The sequence below is a fragment of the Alosa alosa genome, chromosome 6 (genome assembly GCF_017589495.1).
Source record: "Alosa alosa isolate M-15738 ecotype Scorff River chromosome 6, AALO_Geno_1.1, whole genome shotgun sequence".
NCBI lineage: Eukaryota > Metazoa > Chordata > Actinopteri > Clupeiformes > Clupeidae > Alosa > Alosa alosa.
The window spans coordinates 30765423-30787922 of NC_063194.1; the positions used below are offsets into that span (position 1 = coordinate 30765423).

Here is a 22500-nt window from a genome sequence, read left to right on the forward strand (position 1 = left end):
CTAACAAAACCAAACTACAAACTCATCCAGGACAGTGCACAAACACCTCAGTTTTTTATTTTTTTCTGGGCGCACTTGAAAAATGGGAAGCTTGAGTCGCGCTATGGGTCATTTCCAGAGAACGAATCTGTCAGCTCTGAGAGGAAAAAGAGTCATGTCATGTCTGGCAGTGTTGACCTGTGGAGCCGGAAGTGACCTCTGACATGAGGAAGCACACGGTGGCGTTGATACGGAGCGCCGCAGAACAGTTCAACACGCTGGTGGGAATTTTAGAAGGACTGTAGAACACCTCAGTTTCCACAGAAACAAGAGGTGTGGACCTGGAGACAATATGCATCAGAGGGACAGAGAGAGAGAGAGAGAAGGGGAGAGAGAGAGAGAGAGAGAGAGAGAAGGATATAGTGAAAATATATGATGCCCCCTAATGTTCATTGTAATTTTTAAGGTGGGATTTTTTTTTAACTACTTTTATATACCCTGTCAGTAGTGCGTGCGTGCGTGTGTGTGTGTGTGTGTTTGTGTGTGTATATGCATGCATGTGTGTGTTGAGTTTTAATAATATGAGAACCTGAGCAGCAGAACCGCTCCTTTGGACCCGACTGCAATGTCAGGCAGTCCGTCTCCACTCTGGTCCAAAGCAGACTGGGCCACGGTCAGCCCAAAGAACCGCAGTCCGGACCGCACCGACGAACCAGCAATCCTCTGTCAAAGTAAACAAAGGAAAAAGAGAGTTCAACAGAAATGCTGATAAGTAGTGACACATCAGTCAGCTGTGCTACCTACAGGGTCCCGACGGTCATGGAAAACCAGGAAAAGTTATGGAATTATAAAATCCCATTTTCTAGGCTGGGAGAAATAATGGAATTCAGTACTCTTTCTTTCTCTCTCTCTCTCTCTCTCTCTCTCTCTCTCTCTCTCTCTCTCTCACCCTGTGAGTATGTGGGGTTGATTCCTCCTCTCCTCCCGTTGAAGATGTACACGCTGCCCTGTCCGTTATCCTCCAGAGGAGCTCCCACGGCAACGTCCCTGATCCCGTCCCCGTTCAGGTCAGCCAGGCTGGCCAGAGACGAGCCGAACCTCCCCCTCTGACCCTCCAGCCCCAGCAGGGACACGCCGGTGTCAGACACTTCTGTAGAGCCCTGGGAGAAAACACAACACAACACAACACAACACAACACAACACAACACAACACAACACAACACAACACATAAACATCAAGCAAACTATTTAAGTATTCAAAACCATTCATAAGTACATAACATTACCTGCAATATACTTGTCCTTGAATTACCATTGTGGGATATTTTTATATATTGTATATGCATTTTTAGGGAACCACATTGTCACTATATATAAATGAAAGTTAATATACACACAGTATATGCTGTTGTTTTAATAGTATGATATTGTGTTACCAGTAATTATTTTGTTATATATTATATATTATTATATATATATATATATATATATATATATATATATATATATAATATATATATCTATATATACATACATACATACATACATACATATATATTACCTCCTCTGTAAAATAATACACCAACACTTTCCCCTCTCTTCCTCCCTCTGTGTGCATGGGGGCAGATGCCAGAATCAGATCAGTGTTGGAGTCTCCGTCCAAATCCACCACACATACCTCTGCTCCAAAGTACGCCCCAATCTGAGACTGAGAGAGAAAGATAGAGAGAAATGAGTATGTATGTGTGTGTGTGTGTGTGTGAGAGAGAGAGAGTGAGAGAGAGAGAATGCAGCTATAAAACTCAACTAAATTACTCAAATATCTCATAGCAATGATACACATGTTACCTGTTGACCTTCCTGCTCCAGATTCGTCTGAAGCCCAGAAGGGTGGAAGACCACCACCAGCCCTTTATGCTTGTACCTCGGAGCGCCGAGAATGGCATAGCTCTGACCATCCCTCGTGGCCAGGGCCAACGAATAGCCTAGAACATGGGCATGACATGAGCGTTATACCCTCTGAAATAGAGACCACCTTGAACATGACTAAGACATTTACTGTATGTAAGTTGCAATACCCTCAAACCATAATAAAGAATAGTGAGATGAGAGTGTGTTGTATTCTGTGCCACTAGGGGTCAGACTACTATGAATCTGATACTGTGGGTAATGGGTGTAAGAGGGTAGAGAAGAAGTGAAGTTCGAGTACATGTGATGCTGTACGCATTGTTCACGATGACTTATTAAAGTTATAAAATACTATTACACAGCCTCTTCATTTACATTCTACAAAACCTTAACAGAGTGGCATTGTTTGTTACCCATATCTACATAAATGAATCTATATTATCCACTGAATCTGACCAGAATGTCCTGTAGTAGGCTGTTTGCACTGCAATTTATACATAGTCCAGTCGTAATCCAGTCGTAGACCTTGAGGGTCAACACAGAACATACAACACAATCCAAGCGGCCACAAATTCAAAGACAGAGGTGAAGTAAAACCACCATTTAAACTACAGAAGTTGCACACGATTGCTGTGTTTCACCTTTTCTGTAGCCTGATGTGGCAGATTGATCATATAGCTTGCTAATCTGATTATGATCCTGATTCAAATGATTAGTGTATTTGTACAACCCCAAATAAGAAAAAGTTGGGACGTTGTGTAAAATATGAATAAATAAAAACAGAATGTATAATCTGCAAATCTTGTAAACTCATATTTAGTTACCAAAAGGACACAGACAACATATCAAATGTTGAAAATGACGAAAATTTGACAATTTCATGGAAAATATATGTTAATTTTGAATTTGATACCAGCAACACGTTTCAAAAAAGGTTGGGACGGAGAAAAAAAATGTTGTAAAACTTGTGCAATGATAAAGAAAACAAAAAGAGGAATGTTTCACAACTAATTAAGGTTACTGGCAACACAATTGGGTATGAAAAAGAGGATCCCAGAGAGGCAGGGTCTCTTAGAAGTAAAGATGTAGGTATTCATCACTCTGTGTAAACCTGTGTGGACAAACGATTAAACAATGTAATTTTAAAGCTTCTTAACATGAAATTGTGTTTTGCATTTCTAAAGTTTCTTAACATGAAACTGTGAAAAGTATTTGTGGAGTTCATCATCTTCTACAGTACATAATATCATTAGAATATTTAGAGAATCCAGAGAAATCTTTGCAAACTAGGGATAGAGATGAAAAACAATATTGGGTGGCTGTGGTCTTTTGGACCTCAACTGGCACTGCATTAAAACCAGACCTCTTTCTGAAAATCATTGTATGAGCTCAGGAATACCTTTGATAACCATTGTCTATGAGCACAGTTTGATACTTAACTCAGAGCAAATTTTACCATGCAACAGCCAAAATTGTATTTAGACATGAAACAGAAATATCACAATCTTAACTGTGTCTGAGCTTGTTTAAAATTGACTGAAGTAACGTGGAAAAAGGTCCTGGTTAGACCAATCAAAATGTGCAATTCTTTTTGGAAATCATGGACTCATCTTGGCTAAAGAGTAGAAGGCCTAGCCAAGGATCTAACCTTTTTCAATTTGTTTTGGAGGAAACCCAACATCTATGACGGTGTGGAGGTACATTAGTGCCTACAGCATGGGCATCTTGCACATCTGGCAAGGCACAATTAATTCAGAATGATGTATACATATATAATAACATACCATAACATAACATATCAGGGCCATTTTAAGATTAATTGAAATACATTTCTTACATACGGTTCCTTTAAAATAAAGGCTTTTTAATTTATATTCCTTGTGAGTGCCTCAGAATTACTGTTTATTTGGGAAACATTTTGGATCTCCAAGCTGAAGAGCACCAGAGGAAAACACCTCCTAACACCCAAGCAGCACTCCTAGTAACTCATTTATGGGTTTACAAGACTTGTATATTATCACATTCTGTTTTTATTTGCATTTTACACAACGTCCCAACTTTTGATTTGGGGTTGTAATTAAAGATGCGTCCTCACCCAGGTAACTGTCATCCCCGTGTGGTTCCAGAAGGTTGGCTTTATGAAAAGATGCGTCTTCTCCGCTGGGTGTGTACTTCTGATAGCCCCCTCTCCATTGGTATGCTCCAACAGAACCCATTACAATGCCTCCCTAAAAATGAGAAATGCCAAAAGGAATTATAATTTATAATATTTTCATATTATTTGGTTGATTTCTTTTTTAACGGATAAGGATAAGTATATAAGTGAAATAGATACTCATTTAATGAATAACCACAGTACAATTTGTATACATACATTACAAGGGCCAGTCTGGTTTAACTTGTCTTATTTTACTGCAGGGGTTTGAAGATGAGAGTCGATTAAGCTTGCTTTTTTATTACAGGAGTTTGAAGATGAGAGAAGATTAAGCTCTCCTTTTTACCTCAGGAGTATGAAGTGGTGCCGCACTGAAGCCCTCTTGTGCCAGCTCAAATTTTGTAGAACCACCACCTCCTAAAAGAACCAACCGAATAACGTATGATCAAAAATACAGCCATAGGCCAGATCCTCTGATCAATTAACTTATTCATATATGTTCGTTGAAGAGACACTTTCCTCCAGAGCCACTTAGAAACAGATCAGACATACATATTTCTCTCAGTGTGCCTGAACAGCTTGGTTATCAAATCCATGGCCCCACTGCCAACAAAGCTATAGTTGGGGTCGGTGGAAGGAAGGGAAAGGCTGGACATTTGCTCTCAGCTCCAGACCACTAGGGGGTGCCACACGTTAAGGGAACTTTCCCATACAGGAAAAAAATGTGTCAAAAATATATTTTTGGGCATATATTTTTGGGCATATTCAAAAATACATTTTTGAATATTTAAATATATTTTCAAAAATACATTGTGAAAATACAGCATATTTCAAATATATTTTTGTTGTGTATATGGGTAAGTGACAGTATATGTTCCCAGACCGCTAGTTTGTCATTCCCCAGCCCTTGCTGACTTTATGGATAACGTACCCTCTATGGATATGATGTTCCTCTCCAGAGTCTCCTTCAGTCCATCCAGAGCTTCAAAGTTGTAAACCTTGAACATGTGCTTTTCCACTGGTTTGGATGCAATGATCTTAAGTTCATCATCAGAAACTTTCCCAACCTGTAAAATTCCAAGATGGTTGACACCAAGGTGGAAATGGCATTTGCAATAATATTGGTGATTCTGCAAGCCTCACTAAGTATTGTTGGATACTATGCTAGGTAGTATTGGCCTACATTTTCACCAAAAATAACCACATGTAACTAAAAATGAGGGATTAAGTAAAGTAGGGTTTATAAAAGCAAATTAAGGAGACTAACTAGCCAACAGCTAACACATTTGAAGCAAGTGATAGCCTGCATGCTAGCTAACTTGCATATTATTTCCCTGATATATTCAATGACATTGTGACAAGAGGTGGGTAACCTATAAATCCTGTAATGAGGCGGACCATGACATGGTCACTGGTAAAGCAGTATACCGGTGTGTATCCTGACCACATCGCTATAGGCTACCATTTGATGCCAAGGGTATCACTGGGTGTTCCCTCATAGGCCACACAATCACTATTCAATTCCTACATTAATATAAGTTTATTGTTAACTCCAGAAGGAATACACATGGTTGAAGTCTGTAATGTTTATTAAATCCCTGTAAAGAGAGAACAGAAATATCAGGATGTAGTCAGTATGTCAGAATGGCCTAATCACCATAAAAAGTGAGAAATATAAAATCTTACAACAGACTTCCTATAATTAAATAATATATAACAATGTATTGTAAAGGAGTCGACGCTATGGGGGAGACACAGCGAATAGGTTTAAAAGCCCGAACTCGGGGAAACTTTAATGACTGTAAAATCAGCTCGCATGTCAATTTAAAGTACCACACAAGTTGCGCCAGTGAACGTCATCAGAACACGACACAGTAAACAGTACACAACAAATCAACAGGTAAAAGCAGGCTGTGACAGCAACAATACAACACATAAAGGCTGGCTGTGAATTAAGTACAATGTGGTGCCCCTACAGTATTTAGCATGCATTAAGTGTGTAGGAGTTCTGTCTGAATGCTATAGCCTCTACCTGCACCTTTAAGTTAATTGACCTAACACTGTACACGTCTCTGTGTAAGCCTCTTCCTCTATTCGCCTTGTTCGACCAGCGGCCAGAACGAGGCTACGGGGTGCATTTGCCATTACACCTCAGTGCAGCAGATGGAGGTAATGCACTCCGTTTGCAAACTGCCAAAAGAAAAAGCTCACCGAAAAAGAAGAAGGATTCGCTGGCCCAGAGAATGTCCAGAGAATGTCTAATAAGGGGAGAACCGCCACTCTCGGGAAACTTCCGGTTTCTGAACTGGTTGCAGCTCCGTTCTGGTTCCACATGAGGGCGCTCACAAATAAGTGCAGAATTAATGGAGGTCTATGGAGCTGTACCCCTCAAATCCACTTTTCTCAGGATATAATTTTTTGCCCAGAAATTTGAATGTTGCATGCAAAAGAGGGGGCAGAGAAAATACACACCGCTGAGTATTATATTTTTTGAGTCACTTATTTGTTCTAAAAAGCCTTTCAAATGTGTCAATGACGTCATTCATTAGCAGAAAGCTAGTGTGTTGTGGGCAACAACGACCCAACCTGTAAGAAATTAGAAAGTACTCGTTCATTCAACTTTTGACCTATAATCCATATTGATCTTGCAGAAACCACAATCCAATCTTCGATTTTTCAACGACAACCAGGTGAAAGAGACACATTTAGCCGTCTAGCTCCATAGACCCCCATTGTTTTTGCACTTATTCGTGATCGCCCCTAGCGGAACTGCAACAGATTGCAGGTACAATGGAGTTAATAGGGAGTGATCCGGCTCTCTGTAAACGGGCTCTGGCTGGCCTGTTCTTCTTCTTCTTCAGTCAGTTTTATTGGCAGTTTGCAAACGGAGTGCATTACCACCATCTGCTGGACTGAGGTGTAATGGCAAGTGTACCCTGGCCTGTGGCCGCCAGGTGAATAAGGTGTATCATGGTGGTAGCCTGTCAGAGTAAAGTTGCCCAGTTATTTTTCTAAGGACTTTATTATGTTTGGGATGTGAAGCCATATAGCATGATGCCTTTGTACCCAATATTGTATTTTATTGGCGACCTAATTATGATTAATGAAACTTTATTTCAGATTACATCGCAAATATGGTTTCTCGTGGTTGGTCATTAATATTGCTATAATGGAAAGACAACAATATGGCAGTTACAATCCAATACTATACTTCATGATGTTTTACGAATGCCAAATGGCATAATTTGTAATAGTAGCCTATTTTAAATGTAGAAAGGTCCTACCCCAATTGCATATCGAATGATATTTTTCTTGGCTGCGTTCTTGACTGCAGACTTCAGGTGCTTTGCATCATTTGACTTGCCGTCAGTGATGACCAGGAGAACCTTGCTGGTGTGAGGTCTGGCCCCCGCCCTCTGGGAGAACACCTCAAAGCTGTGCAGAGAAAAGCCAGCTGAAGACAGAAATATTCGCTCTATCTATCTCCATTTCAATTCAATTCAATTCCAATAAACGTCATTGGCATGTATAGATTCACGATTAATTTAAAAAAAAGAAAAACTGGTGTGTATGTGTGTGTGCGTGTCACTGTCTTACTCTGTAATTTACTGCCATTTTATATCTGATGTCATGTAAACAAATACAAGGAACAATTTCTATGAATCTAGGCATTATAAGCCCATCTTTAAAATGAAGCTATGAATCTAGGCATTATAAGCCCATCTTTAAAATGAAGCTATGAAGCTTCTTTTGCCTCTCTGATGTCATCATTTTGCTCACCATTCCCATTATTAAGAGGTAAAAGAAGCTTTATAATGCATAATGATACTTTAAGCTGTAAGTTACTGAAGCTTTATAATGCATAATGATACTTTAAGCTGTAAATTACTGAAGCTTTATAATGCATAATGATACTTTAAGCTGTAAGTTACTGAAGCTTTATAATGCATAATGGTACTTTAAGCTGTAAGTTACTGAAGCTTTATAATACATGATGATACTTTAAGCTGTAAGTTACTGAATCAGAACGCTTTATGGGCTGTGCAGCAGTCTTATAGCGATCATTATGAGGCATTATGAATAGTTTATAACCCTTGGTGACAGTGTTTTTGATTTGAGTTTAATGGAACCATAAATCCCTCATCATCCATCATCAATGTTAAAAACATAGCATATGACTCACACAGTGGTGTTAATGGCTCTGGCAGTATATGTGAGCGTCATTTCTTGTTCAATGTCCAAAACCGCTCTCTCCCAGTCTTTTGCTTCCTTGTGTTTGTTGAATTGTTTAAAGTTTAAATGAACTTCATAGCCACTGGAATACTGTGCAATGGCAAACTGCAAAAACAAGGACAGATAAGCTCAAGAGTAATCCAGACATGGGCAGCAGCCAAAGGCAAACATGACAGTAAAATAATGTTTATTATCATGTGTGCTGTCAGAAAATGTGGGCCTTATGACAGACAATAATTTTGCCCTGGTAGAAATAATTAAGGTACAGAAAATACAAAATACCGCCTCGAGGTATAGAGAATAGAAAAGAAGATGAAGCAATTGTAGGTCTGTCTCCCTCACTCACCTGTGTGTCTTTGGCAATGAATTTCTTGATCAGATTGATGACAAATTGCTTCATTGTATTAAAATCATAATCAGACAAGCTTGCTGAACCATCTAGGAGAAAGACTATATCAATGCCACGTTGGCAATCTGTTTTTGGATGAAAGAAATAGAGAGAGAAAGAGTGAGAGAGAGAGAGAGGTTTGATTGATTGATTGATTAGCGATGATCTTATACCTCTTAGAGTTGGGGGTACAGGGTCACTAATTGACAGGATCTGACTGATGCTGAAACACATCCCTCCATACAGAGTGAGACCATCACACTCTTTAGGGACAGTAGGGCCGCAAACCTGACAGACAGAGAGAGATGATGGAGAGAAAGAAGGAGGGTTCCATATGTCAATTTGGACCCTCAAAAACAAATATCCTCTCTCCCTGTGAGAATTAGCGTTGTATTGATTCGTTCTCACCACTGCTGTTGAGCTATTTTCTCCTGTGGTCATCGTGAGGCCCAAAGACAGGTTGACTGCAGAGCGAGGAACTGTTTCAACACATAAGTATGCACAGTCATGAAACTGGAAATGACACAAGAAGAACTAACTGTTTTCTGCTGTTTTCTGCTTCTTTGAGTGATGTATATGAACAGGGTGGCATGTATCGGAATTACTTAATTAGATAAAAAGAAGAAAAATCGTAATGTTCTACGTACATTTATTTCTTTTTATGTATTGTCTGCAAACATATTGACAGATAGAGATAGCACAATCCACTTATTTTTAGCCTTAGAGGAAGTGAATGATAGTCACCATGTATCTGCAGAGGTGCGCACGAGCCCGTAGATACCTGACATTGGTAAACCTGGCCTCTGCCATCCACGCTAAAGTGTGCCAATGGAGCACTCACCAGCAGACTAGAGACAAGGTAGCGATATGATAGGTCAGGATTTATTGGTGATGTCATGGTGCATTTCATATGCAAGACAACATTGAGTCAGTAGGACTCACAGAACTATTCTTTGTATCCTGGTTGGATGACCATGACAAGACACACTGCAGATACACTCCACAGATACACTGTGGGGCAACACAGCAATGTTGCCCCGTATAGCATCACCGTAATGACTTGGTCACGTAGAGAACACAGCAATGTTGCCCTGTATAACATCACCCTAATGACTTGGTCACGTTGACTGTATAGCATCACCCTAATGACTTGGTCACGTTGAGAACACAGCAATGTTGCCCTGTATAACATCACCCTAATGACTTGGTCACGTTGACTGTATAGCATCACCCTAATGACTTGGTCACGTTGAGAACACAGCAATGTTGCCCTGTATATAGTAGCATCACCCTAATGACTTGGTCACGTTGAGAACACAGCAATGTTGCCCTGTATAGCATCACCCTAATGACTTGTTCACGTTGAGAACACAGCAATGTTGCCCCGTATATAGTAGCATCACCCTAATGACTTGGTCATGTTGAGAACACAGCAATGTTTTCTATATCGGAACCATGCAGTTCCATCTCACCTGGTGCTGTCCAGCTGTGTCACCCTGTATCCGAACCACGCAGCTGCCGTCAAGTTTATGTGTCTCCAGACCTCTGGCTCCACGTTGAAGGGTGTCACCACCTGAAAAACTAAACGGACACGCAAGTCACAGTATAGTTTTTTTAACATGAGGGAAAAACACAGAGGATGCCGCCTGTGCCCAGCAAGGCACAATGGTAAGTCGAGACACCTGGCTACGCTACCTGTACCCAGCCACACCTGGCCACACTACCTGTTCCCAGCCAGGTAAAACGTTAAGCCAGTCTCATACGGTAGCTGGATTTGAAGCAGGCACGATGCAGGCACGATGCAGGCCTTGAATGGATTTGGATGCAGGCCTAGCTGGATTTGAATCAGGACCTTCTACTTTAGAGTCAGACAAAGGATGAGCTGAAGGGCAGTGAAGGGAGCGATCAGAGAGATTGCAGCTTTTGCAGGTGCGCCTTTTTTTGTCTTTTTTATCTTTCGTATTGGCAGTAAGTGTTTTGTGTGCTGCTTATACACCCAGAGTGCCTTGCATTTTTGCAGAGGTGCCCTAAGCGCTCAACTTCAAGAAGAAAAGCGCCTGCGTTTTTATGAAAACATAGTGCACCTGGCGTTTTATAAGCGGCAAAGCGCATCCTCTCTGATCATTCCCCAGCAGCTGTGTGTCTTAAACATAGAAAGTCAATGGTCTGTCAGATCTATTATTGGTACTGTACCACCTTATGTTTCATTTACCACAGAAGGCTAAGAGAGATAACTGAAGTTACGGTATATAGTAATATGTGAGTTATGTCAAGTAAAACATGAGTAAAACGTAAGTAATTTAAATGTTAGTAATATTTGAGTAAATATTATTGAAACGTAAAGTGATAAAAAAAGTATGTAAAAAATATGAATAATATAAAGTAATATGTGAGTAGTATAAAGAAAAGTGTGAGTAATATGTGAGTAATGTGAAGTGGAACGTAAGTAATATAAAGTTAATGGAACGATTCACTGCAGAGCTTATTTCAGCTTTTGATGTGACATCATTTCCATGTTTTACACAATCACACACACACGGTGTGATTCAGTAGTTTAAAAGGAAGTGTGCCTATGTGTGTGTGTGTGTTACTGTAACCAAGGGTGTAGTGGTAAAATAAGTAAACTATGAATTCTGTGGTCACGGTAGCCTAAGGTGGACAGCGCCATGCGGTATCGGATTTCTTAGAAAGGCATTCAGAACATGTTTAATGATGGTGGAGGTTCCTGTCCAATGTTTATAACAATACAAGTGGTATTAAATGGTTCCTAGAGTGTTGATGAGTGTACATATTTTGAATGTGGATAATACAGTGTGATTTTTAAATGTTAAAAGTTGCAATTGGTGAATTAACTCTTTTGATAGGTGGATAAATTCTACGTGTTTACTTGCGTTTAGCCTCCACTAAAATCCCTAATGATAACAACACTTTGTGATTAGCAGTGTCATTCACCACCCTTATACACCCAATCTGCACACACTGACTTGTCTTTTGCAGCCAATAGCACAATAATCGGATCACCCTACTGAACTCTACACCTCATGATGATAACCAACGAATCATATTGCATTATCTGACTATAACTTCGGTTAGACGCTTAACAGCATTTCGTTGTTTCTGCACTTGTACTCTGCACAATGACAATAAAGTTGAACATAATCTAATCATAGAGGAGAATCGGCTCTTCACAATTGTAATGACACAAAGATGGAAAAGTATTTCCATTGAAAGTATTATATTAATATTATGATACAGTATATCCCTCTAAAAAGCATTTGATGTAATGGTTGTGTTGCAGCAATGTCAGAAATTAAAATTGCTGCATGTCGCAAAATTATTCTCAACTTCAGCCACCTACTTATTGATATGCTAGTTGTAGGTAAATGGTGTTATAAACAAGCGCAGTCCATTTGATGCTATAGACCCTTTCAACAATAAAAACAAAAACAATGCTTGAACGTTCTATTTGGTTCCCAATCTACTTCCTCTGCATTAACCCTTAAAGGAATACCGTCACACCGGTGTGACGGGAATGTTGGGAAATTAACATTCTAAAGAATATCTGGGTTCATTGAATTCAACATAGAATTTTAGAACCTTCAATTGTTGCGGAACTTAGAATGTTCAAAAACCTACACCTTTAAGGGTTAAGATAACATATGGAATGTTAAAACGGAAGCCTTGTGGGGCCAACTATGATGCTGATAATGGAACTCTCTTGAAAGGGTCTATAAGATTTTTGAGTGTAGTGCTCTAGAATCTTAGCTTTCTAGAATTTCCATCATGAAGTCACACGTCTTTACAGTGAGGTTTAACATTGCTGGGTCGAACCCTATGGTAGCAGAGACTTACCCCAGACCAGGCAGAGTAGCACTATCCCCTGTCCCCCAGCCAAGTAGCCCATGGTGCGAGAAGTGACCAGAACAAACAGAATGACAAGGAGATGGAAGTGAGAAGTACAGAAAGAAAAGATGCATATGTCATCATGAACACACACACACACACACACACACACACAGTACACACACACAGTACACACACACACACACACACACACACACACACACAGTATACACACACACACACAGTCCACACACTCATACACACATATTACGCAGCACGCCTGCCAAGGCATTACCTGCACACGCCACACACACGCACACACGCACACACACACACACACACACACACACACACACACAAGCACACAAAGACACACACACAAGATTTTTCACATTAATGCAAGGCAAGCACACACGCCGCATTACTGGCCACACACACACGACACATGTTACCACACACACACACACACCACACAGTTCATATTACACACACACACCACGCTGCGACACACATTACACACACATTACACACACAGACACACACCAATACACATAATACACAGTCCACAATACACTCATAACTTCATATATTCATATACACGTGGTATCACAAGCAAGACATAACAATAATACACATACACACGCATACTACACCAGTCCAATACTACTACATACAGTACATATAACAATATACACCATACTAATATCGCCACATTAATAATAATATCAAAAGACACACACGCTGCATTGCACACGCTGCAATACGGCTGCACACACACACAATACACACACACACACACACACACACACACACACACACACACAATCCACACATATTAGACATATATACGCGCAGTATCGCTAAAGGCAGGGTTAATAATACACACACACACACACACACACACACACACACATGCCACACACACACACATTATTAATATTATTTATCGCAGACGCTGCTACAAGAGACACACACACGCCATTTTACACGCCGCGACACACACACACGCATTACACACACACACACACACACACACACACGCACACACACACACACAACAATACGCCACACACACACACATTCCACACACTTACCGGCATCGCTATCGCTTCACACAAGAACACACACACACACACAACACACACACACACACACACACACACAGTCCACACACACACATACAGTCCACTTACTCAAAGTCCATACACACACCCACATGCACACCCACACGTACAGTCCACACATACACACACACACACACACACAATATGCCATAGACCAATGTCAATTGCATTAGTTAGTACTGCTGTGGGTCAGCAAACCAAAACAACCAAAATATCTCACCACCAAAAGGGAACCAACAGAGTTATTCCTTGTAAATACGTGGTAGTTGTTGCACACACACACACACACACACACAGTCCACACACTCATACACACATTCACACACTCATACACACATTCACACATTCAACAGAGTTATTCCTTGTAAATATGTGGTAGTTGTTACCTAACTATGGACCCTTTCAACAAGGTAAACAAAAACAATGCTTGAACGTTCTATTTGGGCCCCAATCAACTTCCTCTGCATTAAGATAACATATGGAATGTTAAAACGGAAGTCTTGTGGGGCCAACTATGATGCTGATAATGGAACTCTCTTGAAAGGGTCCATAAACGTAAGCAAACATCTACACAAGTAGACTATGCGACTCATTCTTCGTCATTCAATCATGAGGCAACAACCTGTCTGTTTTGCACAAGGACATACAGAATCTAAAGTGCCATTACCACCCAACATACAAATGTGTGTCCTGTGAGAAGCAGGGACGTTGGAACCCATTTCTGTAAGGAGCAACGAGTGGTGTGTGCATGCCACCTACACTACAGCACACACAGGGATGTAGTGGTAAAATAAGAGGTGGGTAAACTACAGAATGAATTCTGTGAGGTGAACTGTCTGCACCGTGCAATATCAGATTTTTCAGAACATGTTTGATGATGGTGGAGGTTATTATCCAATTTTTATAACAATATCAGTCATTTTAAATGGTTCCAAGTGTGTACATAGTGTGAATGTGGATAATACAGTGTGGTTTTTGAATGTTAAAGTTGCAATTTATGAATAAACTTTTTTGAGAGGTGGATAAACTGTGTTGTTTACTTGCGTTTAGCCTCCACTACATCCCTGAGCAAACAGGAATCCACCCAATGCTGCACCCTTCAAATCATCAGGTTGGACTTTTAACAGGGATTTGGGAAGAAAATGTTTTCATATTCTAGTGGCTAAACACACCATTTTGGGTGTGCTGTGGCGCAGCAGGCAGCGTTTGTACCATATACGGGTCCGAGTGCCCACGGGGACCCAGGTTCGAATCTGACCTGCGGTCATTTCCCAATCCCACCCCATCTCTCTCTCCCACTTGCTTCCTGTCTCACTCTCCACTGTCCTGTCCAAATAAAGTCAAAAAAGCCCCCAAAAAAAAAAAAAAAAATAAACACACCATCTTAACATACTTTGAAATGGACATGAAGGCTATGTGTTTTCGTCTGAATCTGAAAGACTTTTGTCACGATTTGGCCCCCCTGTCCACATTAGCCCATCATGTCCGAGCTCCCAAAACAGACCGATTTGGATCCACTGGTGACCCGTGTTCGTTTTAAGCCGTAGCCGTTGCATGTTAGTGTGGACGATTAAACCACGGAACCATCTGAAACAGATGACCATGTTCAGTTCCCTGATTGGTTGTGCTCGTATCACGTGACCAGGGCCATGTGCTCCTCTTCAAGAAGTAAACATGGGGCAGCCGTGACCTACTGGTTAGCGTTTTAGACTTGTAACCGGAGGTTGCCGGTTCGAACCCCGACCAGTAGGAACGGCTGAAGTGCCCTTGAGCAGGGCACCTAACCCCTCACTGCTCCCCGAGCACCACTGTTGTTGCAGGCAGCTCACTGCTTCGGGATTAGTGTGTGCTTCACCTCACTGTGTGTGTGCTGAGTGTGTTTCACTAATTCACGGATTGGGATAAAAATTGGAGACCAAATTTCCCTCACGGGATCAAAAGAGTATATATTCTTATACTATACTTATACGTACATACATCAGAGCATCCTCTCGCCTATTGTCAGGCATCACAGTGGCTTCCACAGTGGTTTTTATGTGGTCATTATAGTTAATAGTGTCAGGAGTATTCACTGGAACATGCAAACCAAAAAAAGAAATATACTTTGGAGACACTGATGTACACAACCGTATGACCATTTAGATAGATAGATAGATAGATAGATACTTTATTGATCCCCAGGGGAAATTCAAGGTCTCAGCAGCATACATACAACACAAACACATTCTTTAACAGCAGAAAGAGTAATTAAAGTATATAATATAAAAAAACACAACTAAGCAGTAAGGACAGTAGAAGATAAAGAATATGCTAAATATACTAAAAATACAAATTATACTAACACTTAATACAATATATAAAAAAAATATACTAAAAATACAAATTACAAAATTACAAATTATACTAACACTTAATCTAAACCAATTCTAAAACAGTATCCACATAGTGGTGATTAATAAATCAGAGGCTTGCAATGACTGAGGCAGGGACTGAGCCTGTGATTCTCTGTGCATAGTAAGGTATGGTAAGGTGCTCTAAGGTGCTCTGTGTGAATGAGTGTCATGGTGGTAGTGCAATGGTGATAGTGGTCATGGTGATAGTGCAATGGAGTAAGTCAACAGTGCAACAATGCAGAAATAAAGTAAAGTAAAGTCTATATATCTATATATTTAACTATTTAAGAAAATGTATAAGTGTGGCCACAGTTCGGCTGTGGCATGGAGGGGGTTATGCATATGTGCTAATGTGCTAATATAGCACGCAAAACAGTGGAGGCATAAAGACAGTGGTACAAGTGGCTAGTGGACAGACAGTACCAAACATGGAGGGTGAAGAGGCAGACAGACTATGCAGAGAAGTCTATCTCTCCTCTTCCCTTAAGTGAGGCATTGAACAGTTCAATGGCCCTGGGGACAAATGACTTTCTCAGTCTGTCAGTTGTGCAAGGCAGTGAGCAGAAGTCTCCAGCTGATCAGGCTCTTCTGCTTAACAATAGTGCTGTGGAGGGGTAACACTCATTGTCCAAAGATGTTGATCAGTTTGTTCAGGGTCCTTTTTGTCAGATAGTGAAGTGATGCACTCCAGTTCAGCTCCCACTACAGAGCCAGCTTTCCTTACCAGCCTGTCAATTCGCCCCACATCCTTCTTCCTTGTGCTTCCTCCCCAGCATACTACTGCATAGAAGAGGACGCTGGCAACAACAGATTACACATTGAAGGACCGCGAGCCTCCTCAGGAAGTACAGCCTGCTCTGCCCTTTTCTTGTAGAGAGTGCATCAGTATTGGCTGACCAGTCCAGTTTATTGTCCAGGTGGAGACCCAGATACTTGTAGGTGCTAACCACCTCCACATTGACCCCATCGATGTGGACTGGTAGCAGAGTGGGCTTAGACCTGCGGAAATCCACCACCATCTCCTTGGTCTTTGAAGTGTTAAGTTGAAGATGATTGAGTTTGCACCATTGCACAAAGTCCTCCACCAGGTTCCTGTACTCCTCCTCCTGCCCGCTCCTGATACACCCCACAATTGCAGTATCATCAGAAAACTTCTGCATGTGGCATGACTTCGGTGTTGTAGCAGAAGTCAGATGTGTACAGGGTGAACAGGACTGGAGAGAGCACAGTTCCCTGTGGCGCGGTGCTGCAGATCACAGTGTCAGAGAGACAGTTCTTCAGTCTGACGAACTGTGGTCGCCGGTCAGGTAATCTGTAATCCAGGTTACCAGGTGAGCGCCCACACCCATCTGCAAGAGTTTGTCTCCCCAATCTGAGGGGCTGGATGGTGTTAAAAGCACTTGAGAAATCAAAGAACATGATTCTCACAGCACTTTTTCCCCTTGTCCAGGTGGGAATGTGTCCTGTGTAGAAGATAAGTGATGGCATCGTCCACGCCCCACTTTCTCCTGGTAAGCAAACTGTAACGGGTCTAGTGCTGTTAGCGGCAATACCGGGATCCCCCTCAAGGAGGCCCCTCTCAGTAGTCGCTGACAGCAGCCAGCCAGCCAGGTTTGTGATCTCTGCTGCGTATAGTCCTAAATAAAAACGATTCAAACTCTCTAGCCACTCACTCGCAATTCACTGATGTCAGGTTCACTTAAAGGAGCCACACATACTGTAGGGCTAGGCTACTGTTATGTTGTTGACTGCCGTACTATTGAGGACTATTATGAGTTCTGTCCATCATTTGGTGGTAGGTAAACTTACTGCAATAAAATTATGCTTATTAAATGCTTTCCCCAAATCACTTTTCACAATTTTTTTTCAAGAGTAATATTATCAGCATCGGCCACAACAAACCAATAAATATCGGTTATCGTTATCGGCCCTAAAATTCCATATCGGTGCATCTCTAATAACATTAGCTTGGGATGTATTTACAGTAAGCATTGGTAGTTGTGAAAGTAGCATCCCTTCTAAATATCAAAATATATATACTTTTTTGATCCCGTGAGGGAAATTTGGTCTCTGCATTTAACCCAATTGGCGAATTAGTGAAACACAAACAGCACACAGTGAACACACAGTGAGGTGAAGCACACACTAATCCCGGTGCAGTGAGCTGCCTGTTACAATGGCGGCGCCGGGAGCAGTGAGGGGTTAGGTGCATTGCTCAGTAGAGTTTCAGCCGTGGCCCACTGGTCGGGGCTCGAACCGGCAACCCTCCGGTTACAAGTCCAGAGTGCTAACCAGTGGGCCACGGCTGCCCCCACAAATATGGAAATGCTAACATATCTTTTCTTTCTCCCTCAAGGTGCTTTGCTTAAATTTCTCAGCCCTCAGGCTCTTCCTAAGGATACCTCCACTGATGAAGGTAGAGTGAATTTCTCTCACTGAGCTGAGCTGTTAATGACCATTTCCAATATGCTAACAGTGAAATGGTCAAACGTACTTCACAGGTAATTTCAGATTTCTTTTCAATTATTTTCCCAGGTATGCCATCAACTTCATATATAGTGAGATACTAACAAGATAGTGAGATCAGCAGAGCACAATGGGCCACTTCAGGAAGAAAGAACCTGAGCACACAAATAACTTTTTTTGGTTACGCTTTACTTGACAGTGTCGACATAAGAGTGACATGACACTGTCATGAACGTGTCATAAACAAGTGATAAACGTTTATGACTACGCTTCTGTCATTAAGTGACATTCGTTTTTGTTATAACAAGTAAGGGTTAGGTTTAGGATTAGGGTTAGGTTTAGAGTTATGGTTAGGGTTGGGGTTGTAGTTAGGATTAGGGTTAGAGGTTAGGGTTAGGTTTTGTGTGTTCATGACAGTGTCATGTCACTCTTATGTCGATACTGTCAAGTAAAGTGTTACCCTTTTTTTCCATGCACAGCATCTTCAGAGCCGTTGCACCCATAAAAAAAACTCTTTAGGGCCCCAAATGCAGGCAAAGTGCAGTCATCATTCAAATTACAGTAGGACCGTCTGTTCCAGCTATTGCTTTGCGTTCAGTTATTTGAACCTAACAAACACCCAGAGAAAATAAATCATTAATGTAATGAATTTATTAGATAAAGGACATGTCCAGTGACTTGATTAGTAACATTTTTAATGGTAATGGATGTGTGGAATAAGATATGTTATCATTAAACATTCACAGGTACTATGACACTGTGCACATGTGGTCATTCAGTACACGAGAATCTGACCATGTATGTTCCAGAGTTGAGCAAAATTCTGAATTGAATTGAGAATGACTCCTAAATTGAATTGGAATTGAGGTCAAAAAAAGATTCTAGAATTAAAATTGAAATTTGAATCAAAGTCATAATTTAACTGTAGTGTTTAACAATAAAGCTTTACAGTCAGATATAACTGCATTACATATTCTATAAATAATATTAGTTTGAAGTACTTGTAACCTTCCCAACACTGATATGAGTACTGTATGTGAGGTTCAACACATTCTTTCTGTTGTGCAGCTGTGTGAAATTTCTTCTAATTTCCATGAACTTAATTAAATTCCAAATTCTGAATTTTGCACAAGCCTGGTATGTTCACATAAACACACAAACACACACACACAGGACACAAGAAAGCAGTTGTTGGTCATTATATAATAAGAGGGAGACTCCATACATTCAGTCCATAAAAAAATAAGCATCTTACAGCTCAGGAAGAGAGTTATACATTCCAGAAAAATATGTATTTTCCTTACGTATTATACACTGGTAACTATGATATAGTACTGTATGAGTTTTGCACATATTTAGCCGATCAGCCTGTGTGTTAGATATGACTGACTGACGACTGACCACTAGACCATTTTGTTGGTTATTAGCTAAGAACTACCTAGATTGGTTTGATGATGTTCTGTTTTAAATAGCTGTATTTTAGCTGTCTGTCACCTGTTTCATACTGTGACCTTGTAGACATAAGAGAGTCCTTGCTATTTTGTCCTTGCTTCACTCTCTCCTCCTTCTCTCTGCTCTCCCTCTCTCTCTCTCCCTCCCTCTGCCTCCTCCCTCTCCCTCCCTCCCTCCCTCTGCCTCTCTCTCTCTCCCTCCCTCTGCCTCTCTCTCTCTCCCTCCCTCTGCCTCTCTCTCTCTCCCTCCCTCTCCCTCCCTCTGCCTCTCTCTCTCTCTCTCCCTCTGCCTCTCTCCTCCTCTCTGCCTCCTCCCTCTCTCCTCTCTCCCTCTCTCTGCCTCCCTCTCCCTCTCCTCCTCTCTGCTCTCCTCTTCCCTCCTCTTCTCCTCCTTTGCTTTCCCTCTGCTCTCTGCTCCCTTCTCTCTCCTCCCTCTCTGCCTCCTCTCCCTTCCCTTATTTTTCGCAGCGCTTTCTCCTTCCTTCCTCCTTCTCTTTCTCCTTCTTCCCTTCTCTCTTCTCCTCTCCTCTGCCTCTCCCTTCTGCTCTCCTCTCCCTCTCCTCCCTCCCTTCTCTCCCCTTTTGTCATTGTTTTCTTTCCATCTCAGATGTCCAATTAAAATGCTTTATAAATCTCTACATATTTTACATTTCCAAATAGCTGCAAAAACATACATAAAAATGAATCAAAACTCAACAATGGACGTCTTTATATATTTGCACTCTTTGCATCCCTCCTCCTGCTAGACACACACACACACACACACACACACATGTTCACATCCCACAGCCAAACGTGTGTAATCCTATGCTCACAGGTTCCTGTAGAGTAACATAGTCCTGCGCTCTCTAACTGTGATTGCGCAATAGTCGTGTAAGTTCGTCATGTGACTGCAGTCCCCCAGTCCCTCCCTGTTATCTCTGTGAGGTTGTCTTTCTTTCCTTTTGATTGTTTGTTTGTTTGTTTGTCTGTTTGTTTTTGTGTCAGTCTGCCTCTCTTCCCTTCGTCACTTCTTTGTCCTTCACTCCATCCTCTTCCTTGTCCGGATGCCTATTCCTCTCCTCTGTCGTGACCCCTGACCCCAGCAGCTGTGCTGATTGGTCAGAACCGCAGCCCCCCAGAGAGTCTGTGGAGACAGGGATGGATTTAGAGAGGAGTCATGCAGGTGGGTGAACAGATAAGTAAACAGATAGACAAATATACTGATTGTTGAATTAGGCTTTATTTTCTGCAGCCAGAACGAGGCTAAAGGGTACACTTGCCATATAGTACACCTCCAGTCAGCAGATGGTGGTGGTGGTGCACTCCGTTTGTAAACTGCCAAAAAAAGCTCACCAAAAAAGAAGAAGGGTTCACTGGCCTGTTCTTCTTCTTCAGTGAGTTTTTTTTAGCAGTTTGCAAACGGAGTGCATTACCACCACCATCTGCTGGACTGAGGTGTAATAGCAAGTGTACCCTGTAGTCTCATTCTGGCTGCCGGGTGAATAAGGTGAATACCTATCTATGTAGATGGATGGATGGATGGATGGATGGATGGATATAGATGGATGGACAGATGAATGGTTGGAGAGATAGATGAGTACACTCACCTTCATAACTCTCCAGGCCCAGTAAGGTGCCGTCCTCTTTATCGCCCCCTTCTGGTGAGCCGTCCAGGTTGTGCATGTGGGCCTGAGCCATCCTCTGAACAGCTGCAGATACACACACACACACACACACACACACACACACACACACACACACACACACACACACATATACATTACACACACACACACACACACACACACACACACACACAAACACACACACACACACACACACACACACACACACACACACAGATGCACAAATATGTAAGTTTACACATACACACAGACATACACAAATACTCATTAAAAACATGTTTGTAACGACACAGCAAGTGCAGTTCGAAACTGACTAAAAAAAATAATTTTGCCGCCTTCTAAGATATAGAATTCCTGAATAACGGTCATTTTTAATGGCAGCATCGAAGCACACTTCATGCTCTCTCCTACCCATAATCCGTAGCAACAACGTCTGAGACAGCTGTGAAAAGTAAACAAAGATGGCGGATCACATTGGTAATGGCTGCTGAATCTGTTGAAATGTAAATTGTGTGACATTATTTTGTTTTGATTAGTAGATTTGAGATGAGAAATAAACAATTTACTATCTGATTATGCCATTGTTGTAACCATTAATTGCATCTGGTCTGATATATCTGCAGCTCCGTAAAACTAATTTATACCGTTAGCCTGCTAGCTTATGTAAGCTAATTTAGTTTAACATCCAGCTTTTGCTAACGTCATACCGTAGTGTCAGAGCCCTAGAGAGAGATATCTATAAGGCTCTGCGTAGTGTTAACCTAAGATTTCTAGATTGATACGCTCATTTTTAAAAGATGCATTTAATCCAAAGTCATGTCTAGTGAGACAGCTCTCTATTTAGGGAGGAAGGCAGCAGGCAGACGTTTTCTGTTTCGAACAGACCCATTATCACCTGAGACCCTGTGATCTAGAGTCACCTTGAGAGCAT

At 41.4% G+C, this 22500-nt stretch overlaps 2 protein-coding genes across 2 annotated transcripts in view; both read right to left on the reverse strand.

Annotated features, from left to right (window-relative positions):
* Nucleotides 1-12677, reverse strand: part of LOC125296741 (integrin alpha-M-like) — a 27211-nt gene extending 14534 nt beyond the window's left edge. The window contains exons 1-16 of the mRNA XM_048246817.1: nt 12517-12677; nt 10137-10245; nt 9409-9512; nt 9073-9143; nt 8838-8952; nt 8623-8750; nt 8227-8381; nt 7328-7478; nt 4975-5110; nt 4390-4460; nt 3984-4116; nt 1829-1965; nt 1542-1688; nt 930-1139; nt 569-702; nt 178-320 (exon numbers count right to left, since the gene is read on the reverse strand). Of these exons, the coding sequence (XP_048102774.1) occupies nt 178-320; nt 569-702; nt 930-1139; nt 1542-1688; nt 1829-1965; nt 3984-4116; nt 4390-4460; nt 4975-5110; nt 7328-7478; nt 8227-8381; nt 8623-8750; nt 8838-8952; nt 9073-9143; nt 9409-9512; nt 10137-10245; nt 12517-12568 (1996 nt within the window). The 5' untranslated portion in view covers nt 12569-12677. The remainder of the gene's footprint in view (nt 1-177; nt 321-568; nt 703-929; nt 1140-1541; nt 1689-1828; nt 1966-3983; nt 4117-4389; nt 4461-4974; nt 5111-7327; nt 7479-8226; nt 8382-8622; nt 8751-8837; nt 8953-9072; nt 9144-9408; nt 9513-10136; nt 10246-12516) is intronic.
* A 7830-nt stretch (nt 12678-20507) lies between these two features.
* LOC125296454 (protein phosphatase 1 regulatory subunit 1B-like) overlaps nt 20508-22500 on the reverse strand; it is an 18427-nt gene continuing 16434 nt past the window's right edge. Inside the window, exons 4-5 of the mRNA XM_048246371.1 lie at nt 21531-21632; nt 20508-21067 (exon numbers count right to left, since the gene is read on the reverse strand). Of these exons, the coding sequence (XP_048102328.1) occupies nt 20925-21067; nt 21531-21632 (245 nt within the window). The 3' untranslated portion in view covers nt 20508-20924. The remainder of the gene's footprint in view (nt 21068-21530; nt 21633-22500) is intronic.